Source organism: Morone saxatilis, unplaced genomic scaffold (genome assembly GCF_004916995.1).
Source record: "Morone saxatilis isolate NCDOM2014 unplaced genomic scaffold, NCSU_SB_2.0 Contig20, whole genome shotgun sequence".
NCBI lineage: Eukaryota > Metazoa > Chordata > Actinopteri > Moronidae > Morone > Morone saxatilis.
The window spans coordinates 23,765,816-23,772,774 of record NW_023339763.1 but is presented as its reverse complement, the minus strand read 5'-3'; the positions used below and the strand labels follow the sequence as shown (position 1 = coordinate 23,772,774).

The window sequence follows — 6,959 nt, the reverse complement described above, 5'->3', positions numbered from 1 at the left end:
TGCCTATAATAGTAATGGTGATATGCTGAATATTATGCATCATGTTCACAATGTTAATCATCTTTGTTTTCTAATTAGCATTAATCACAAAGTACAGCTGATGGTTAATGAGGTTTGGCAATGAATCAAGAGTATTGGACTGAACCATCGACCAGCACTGCCATAGCTAAAGCCAGGCTGCTAGCAGAGCTGAAAGACAGACAGCTGCAGGACAAATAACCCCTGGCACTGCCCTACAGGCTAAACAAACCACATCATGGTAATGGCAGGTCTGGTCAACATACTGTGATATTCTTTGTGTCAATTACAGGCTACTGAAATTCAATACAATATCTGCACTAGTATCGCTTATGTAGGAATTGAAAATGCTATGAAGGTCAGAGCATTTCTCTTATTTACCAATACTAGGACTTATTTAATAATGCATTTCTTTCTCTGTTTCTTTGCTTCTCTACAGGCACTCATAAATTTGTGACAGAGGGGGAACATCTGGAACTGATAGCAGTCACCAAAGAGCAGTCAGGATCGTATGAATGCATCGCGTCTAATGACATCTCGAGCCCCGATGTCAGAACGGTGCAAGTCACCATCAACTGTAAGAGCCCAAACTATCACATTCATTGTGGAGATCAGGACTTATGGGGAATTAATTAAAAAGCAAATAGCCATTTCTTGTATACATCCTCACATAAAGCCTGATTTTGAATTGTTGGAAGTTAGTTAATTTAATAGAAATTATTTTTACTGTTTTGTCTTCTTTGCACCTACTGTTACAAAATAAGCAACTATTGGTAGAGTTATACTGGGATTATAATGTGGTTTACCCAGACTCATGAGGCTTTGTGACTTCACAACATGTATATAGTCAAGGCTGAGTGAAGATTCAACTGCATGCTGTCGCAAATAGTTTAGCTCCCTCCCAGTCTGTATTCACACACACACACATATATATGCACACACACGACACACACACAATATATATATAAACTTTTAAAGAAGCAGGAGTATGAACAGCCCAAAACACCAAGCACATGTTGTTTTGTCTTCTATATGATGCCTATGTAAAACTCATTTCACTGTTTTATAGATCCTCCCTTCATTTCTAAAGCGAGGAGTACGGGTACTGCAGTTGGACAAAGAGGAGTCCTGCAATGCGAAGCCTCTGCTGTCCCCAGGGCAGATTTTGAGTGGTACAAAGAAGACCGCAGGCAAGTTTTTCCTCTGAGCTCTGTGATTCCTAAAGACTTAGAATAGTTTGAAGTAAGAGTCAGACACACAAAGACACCTATTCTGCTGTAGGGTGTGGACTTGTCTAATTTGAAATAAGCCAGACTGTGTCATCTTTGTTGATAAGTGATGGCTTTATACACACAGCCTTGTTTAATATAAGACATGCTTTTGATGTAATGAGATAATCCTTCATGCCCTGCATTTTTCTTCACTCTGGGGGCAAAAATACTGTTTTTAATCACATTATGAAAATTCATAATTTCCATTAAAAATATCTTTAGTCCAATCATTTGCAAAACAGGCATTGGACACCAAAGGCTACTATTATTATTTTTACACTGTAATTGGTTTATGTCAGTGGGGTGTGCGGCTGGGAGGTTTAGAGGATATTATAGTATAATTCAGTGTTTTCCAACTGAAGGCTGTAGACTGGGAAGAAAGCGGCCCCAGAGCTGGTGAGCTGATGTAAACACAGCCTATGTTGCACTGTTAAATGGTCCCTGACGGTTACAGCAGCATTGCTCATCAGTCCCAAAAAGACAAAATCAGTCCTTAAGACCAAAAAGATGGAGGACGCTGATAAAATACATGACTGGCGTCTGCAAACATGAAATAAGGCAATGAAACAGTAGCAGAGGAATAGGAAATGCAATGAGTGAAACAGAAGGAAGGCTGTCGTGCACTGAAGGATGAAGCACACAAATGCATGCACAGTTACTTCAAGAAGGCAGTGAGCGGTATTTTATTTTGCCTTCACAGACCGTGGGTTTAAATAATTTTCTAATTTCATGTAGATATAAATTTTAAATGCATCTGCTAGAGGTTTGACAAAAGGTCTAAACAAAAAGACAAAACGATTCAAGGAAAACACATTTTCTTTACTGCTCGGCAGCAAAGACCTTGATAGCTGCTCCCCTCTCTCTTACAGGCTCTTTAATGGACTAAATGGAGTTAAGATCGAGAATCAAGGTAAACAATCCATGCTTGTCTTCTTCAACGTCTCGGAAGAAGACTATGGAAACTATACTTGTGTTGCCATGAACACCATGGGAATCACTAATGCCAGCATAATCCTTTATGGTAAGTCTGTGAAAGAAATGCAGCAAAAGAAAAAAAAGCACATTTGTGTGAATGGAAGTGTTAATTATGATTAAATTATTATTCATTTATTGACTATTTTAGTGGCTGCCTTTTTTCATGATAGCAGCTGCACACATTAAATTAAAATCCAGACATGAAGGCCACCCACTGTATGTTATTCACTGATTTACCTTTTTATTTCTAACATTTACTAGTTTCCATGGCAATTGCAGGACCAATGTAAAGCTATTATTTGGCCGGGGAAATAACACACGAACATATGAACTGCAGTTATCTATACTCCATAATGAATCAGAGTGCAGGTTTGTATGTAACGCTGACCTTGGTGATGGAGTGTGTCTTTCTGCTGCAGGTCCCGGTGCGATGCACGATGTGAACGGGGCCGCCGAGTTGCCCCGTTGCTCCGTATGCCTCCTGCTGACTGTACCCTTGCTCTGCCTGCTCAAGTTCTGATGTGAAATGTGAAAACCTTTAAGCTTCTCTCAGCATTGAACAGCAAGAACAGACTATTAGTCCTATAAGAAGAATGGAAACCCAAGAGCGCCAGTGGTTCCACCCTTAGTCCTCTTTTTGTTTCTATGGCTTTGCATCGGAGTCTGTTCTCTGTTGGTCCACCAAGAGTGAGAGCCGTCAATCCGAGGAAGGGAAAAATGTTAAAATCATGCACTAAATTTGATGATGGTAGAACTACTGAGTTTGTGTCTCCCCAACCTTTTTGTATGTGAAAAGGGAAAAAGAAAAAAAATACATGTAACTGTTGATAGTTGACTGTTTATTGCCCAATATTGAAGTGTACATTCAGATTATTATTGTGTCACGTCCTGTTCAATATCTGTACAATACCATTAAGCTTTTTCTAAGTAAATGACAAAAAAGGAAAAAATGCAATGTGATTGTTGAATTTTACTGTATTTTTACAGTTGTATGCAAAACAGAGTAACAGATCCTTCATGATAAACAGTTCAGAATAATCAATAGTACACCATGATTTCTCAGGCAATGTCCTACAGCATAGTGCATCCAAATTTTTGTTTTCACCGTAGTGTGTGTAGAAAATGTACAAATGTGTACATATAACTCCTGCACCGTTTTATTTTTCAAAATGCATACACTTATCAAATGGCATTTTTGAAACACCTAAACACAGCATCATAGCAGCTGCATGCCATCTTTATACCGAAAATCTGAGACAGTCAGACATTTATGTGGAGTGTCAGTAAGGACAGGAGTGTTGGTCAGCTTTGTTCTCTACACTGACTGATGGAATTAAATGTTCAAAGTTAAAATTCATTCAGCAGTGCTACCTACATGTGGTGCTGGATGGCATCTCAAAAGCTTCAGGTTAGTGGATAATCAAATTAACAGCACTGCATTAAAGTGACTTATCAGTAAGTGCTGCTCTTAATTAAGGAAACTAAATTTAATAAGAAAAACATTTTTTTCACAAACTCCTAAGTATCTTTTAATGCTGCACTTAGTATGATTTACTCTGATGGTAAGTTTGATTTGATTTATTGGACATATCAAAAAATAAAAATAAAATCGGTCATACACTGCTGCAAATACCTGATAACTGAAAATGTTTGAGGATTGATTCTATTGTGGTCCTCTTTCCAGGAAGACACAAGAATTGGCGATTCAAGTCAGATGACTAAAGTACCCTGTACCAACATATAGTCCACATTACAAAACAACCAATACATCCTTACATATAAAACCTACAAGCAAGGTTTAACTCATCACCAGTAAATGCAGAAGCTACTCATACACATTCCAGGCCCTATAGATAGATAGTAAGATAGATAGATAGAGATGATAAGATAGATAGATAGATAGATAGATAGAAAAAAAATAACTTTATTTAATCCCCGAGGGAAATTCAAGCAGCCATTTCACCAGGCACCACCCCACACAGGATGAACAGATCAATAAATGTAGGAAGAGGAAGAGTATATTTGTGTGAGACAATGTGGACACGTTAGAGCTAAGAGGTAGTCTATTTTGATATGATGTCTATTTCACTTCAATTCAGTAGCACACTAAAGACTGGCAGTTACAGGTTAGGCCTTTAGCATGTGAAATACTTAAATATATTTCATCTAAACTCCCATGCTAGCTAAATACAGAAAGCATTAAAAGGCAGCAGGTTAACCTGCACTTGACCCACATGCGTGCAGTTTGATCAACATCAAGCACACCCCCGTGAAGACAGCCTTCCCTGCTTTCTTCATCACCTTAGAAAGCCTCTGTCCTGCATTGGTTTGACTTTTGAAAACTAGAACCAATCAAAATGTGGGACATTGTCTCTTTATGTGGGATGTGAGACGGGATAAAAATGCTGTGCAGTTCCACATAAAGTATATGCGCATTCTTTTCGTCAGATTTATAAAACCGTACCTACCGTGCCTGATTCTGTTTTTTAATCTCAACCATTGTGGAAATGAGTGCACGGTCACAAGCTCTATCTCCACTCCTATAATTATCTATAAATGGACGTAGAAATTCCTTAAACTTCTGTTTGCAGATCCATTCTTTAGCCCGCTCCATAGTCCCTCTCAGAATAATATTCTACAGAATACTGTGCAGACTGCAGTAATTCTTTTTAATTTATACCTGTATGATATTAAAAGTCAATATAGTGACTTAGAATTAGCTTTATTCATTACAGTGAACTCCACGTCTGTTGTTAAGGTTAAGTCATCATATGTGTGGTAATGCAAGTCAAAAGTATGCACATCACTCTCCAGTAACATAACTCTGAGAACAATAAAAACAGACGTGTTCATTGAGATAGATTACTTTGTATCTCAAGCACAAGTCTTAAATAGATTTTGTATAGTATAGATTAATGGAGTTTCTTTAATTAACTTCTTTACAGATATGTAATATAGAAATTAATTTTACAGTCAAGATTTATGCTGGCACAGGCTCTGTCAGTCAACTTCATCATATTTATCACGTAATGGTTTTAATGTCAAGCGGTGTAGAAGCTGGATAAACGTCCTTGATTTCAAACTCCTTCAATCTAAACACACCTGGGGAGGGCGGGGGTGTTTTGACATTTTCAACTACAAAGCTGGCACACAGCTCCAGTCCACATCCAAGGTCCAGATGACACAAGCTAGAATATTTCACCAACAAAGTCAACTTGAATGAGTGTTCCGTGTAGCTGCTATGATGCTTTTTTCCAGGTGTCATGAATGTGTGCTTTTAACCTGGTTTGGCCCACAGTAAATGGCAGACACCGCTCTTTAAGGACCGCAGAAGTGATCGTTGTGTTCTGTGGTCAGTGGATGCATTTCCAAGGGATATTTTTTAGTCTGCCTCAGACAGTTTCCAGTGATGAGAATATACTTAAAATGAAGCACAAAGTGATTGATGGTGTGATGTTCTGCTATTGTCCAGTTCACTCCTGTGCATACCTATGAGTAAGAAGTGTGTTGAAGACAAAACAACAGGGATAAGATTGATGTATGTGGGAATGCTTTTGTTGTACTCACATGTTCAGTTATGTGCTTGTAACGATGGTGAACCAGTCAGCTGCAGACCATGTCACAGGGTGTGATTTCACTTTTTAGGGGTTTGCAAAAAAAAAATATATATATATATATACAGACAGACAGGTGAGATTCAGACGCCTGCAATACTAAACTGAAGGGTTATTGTGACCCTTTCCATCCCAGATACATGAACATGATAAGTATTGATGTCAATAAGCTTGGATCAATTTGTTTAAAATCCCCATTAAAAGAGAACTGACACTGGAATTTACTTAAGGTGTGTTTTTGCATATGGCACCATGTCCAACTGTGTAAGTTGTTTTTATTTTAATTTTTTATTTCAGGTTTTTTAATGGTTTAAGGATTTAAGATGTATGCATTACATGTTATCTATAATCCTCCTTAATGCATAATTCTCTGGGCATTTTAAAGTTTGGAGTATTCACAGTTCACTTGTTCATTTTTTTAATTTAAACAGTTGATTTTACAATGTATGATCCCATTGACGGCTGCATTGTTAACCTGTTTGATATGTTTTCTGACCTTACTGGAGGTTCAGCATACAGTAGTCACTATTGTGGTATATAGTCATCGTGCCATTTGATTGAGAGATTGCAAAAATGTCCATAAACTGGTTCAATGTGAATTCAAGTTGCCAATCATTTGTTCTATGATTGCCATACATTACAGTCACCGTTTGGTTCTTGTTTTTTCCATTTAAACATGCCGCTAGGGGGTTTCTCACATCTAAACAGCAAAAGACAAAGTTTAAAGACATTGTGAAGTAGCGTGGGATCATCGGAGTTGTTGTCTTCATCCAATTCTCCACAGAGGTCTCCTCTTCTCCAAAAGCTAACAGACCAGCTGATTAAAACCGCTAAAAACACTGAATAAAGCAGTTCCACCTAAAAAATCAGTATTTCTCCCACGCTGTTGGACAGACAAAGGACGTCCTGGAGGGGCTGCCAGCCGAGCAGCATGTTAGCTCAGCTTGTATATTTGATAACTTAAGATCCAGATGTCCGATAACTAAAATCCTTCATATGGTTCAAATCTAGAGTTTAAAAGAACCAAAATCTAAACAGTGGATGGTAAAAAATGTGGCTTCAAACTGGATAAACAGTCAAT

The 6,959-nt window shown here is 38.0% G+C and overlaps 1 protein-coding gene across 1 annotated transcript; it reads left to right on the top strand.

Annotated features, from left to right (window-relative positions):
* The first annotated feature begins 256 nt into the window (after positions 1 to 256).
* Positions 257 to 4,083, top strand: LOC118331248 (opioid-binding protein/cell adhesion molecule homolog). Its single transcript, XM_035666051.1, has 5 exons — positions 257 to 269; positions 458 to 595; positions 1,088 to 1,208; positions 2,159 to 2,310; positions 2,684 to 4,083. The coding sequence occupies exons 1-5, from the start codon at positions 257 to 259 to the stop codon at positions 2,782 to 2,784; spliced, it is 525 nt and encodes a 174-aa protein (XP_035521944.1). The 3' UTR covers positions 2,785 to 4,083.
* The last annotated feature ends 2,876 nt before the right edge of the window (positions 4,084 to 6,959 follow it).

Excerpts from the sequence above, each read along its gene's own strand:
- LOC118331248 (XM_035666051.1), top strand. Across the intron at positions 596-1,087 it reads GGTGCAAGTCACCATCAACT|ATCCTCCCTTCATTTCTAAA; the intron begins GTAAGAGCCCAA and ends ACTGTTTTATAG. Across the intron at positions 1,209-2,158 it reads TGGTACAAAGAAGACCGCAG|GCTCTTTAATGGACTAAATG; the intron begins GCAAGTTTTTCC and ends TCTCTCTTACAG.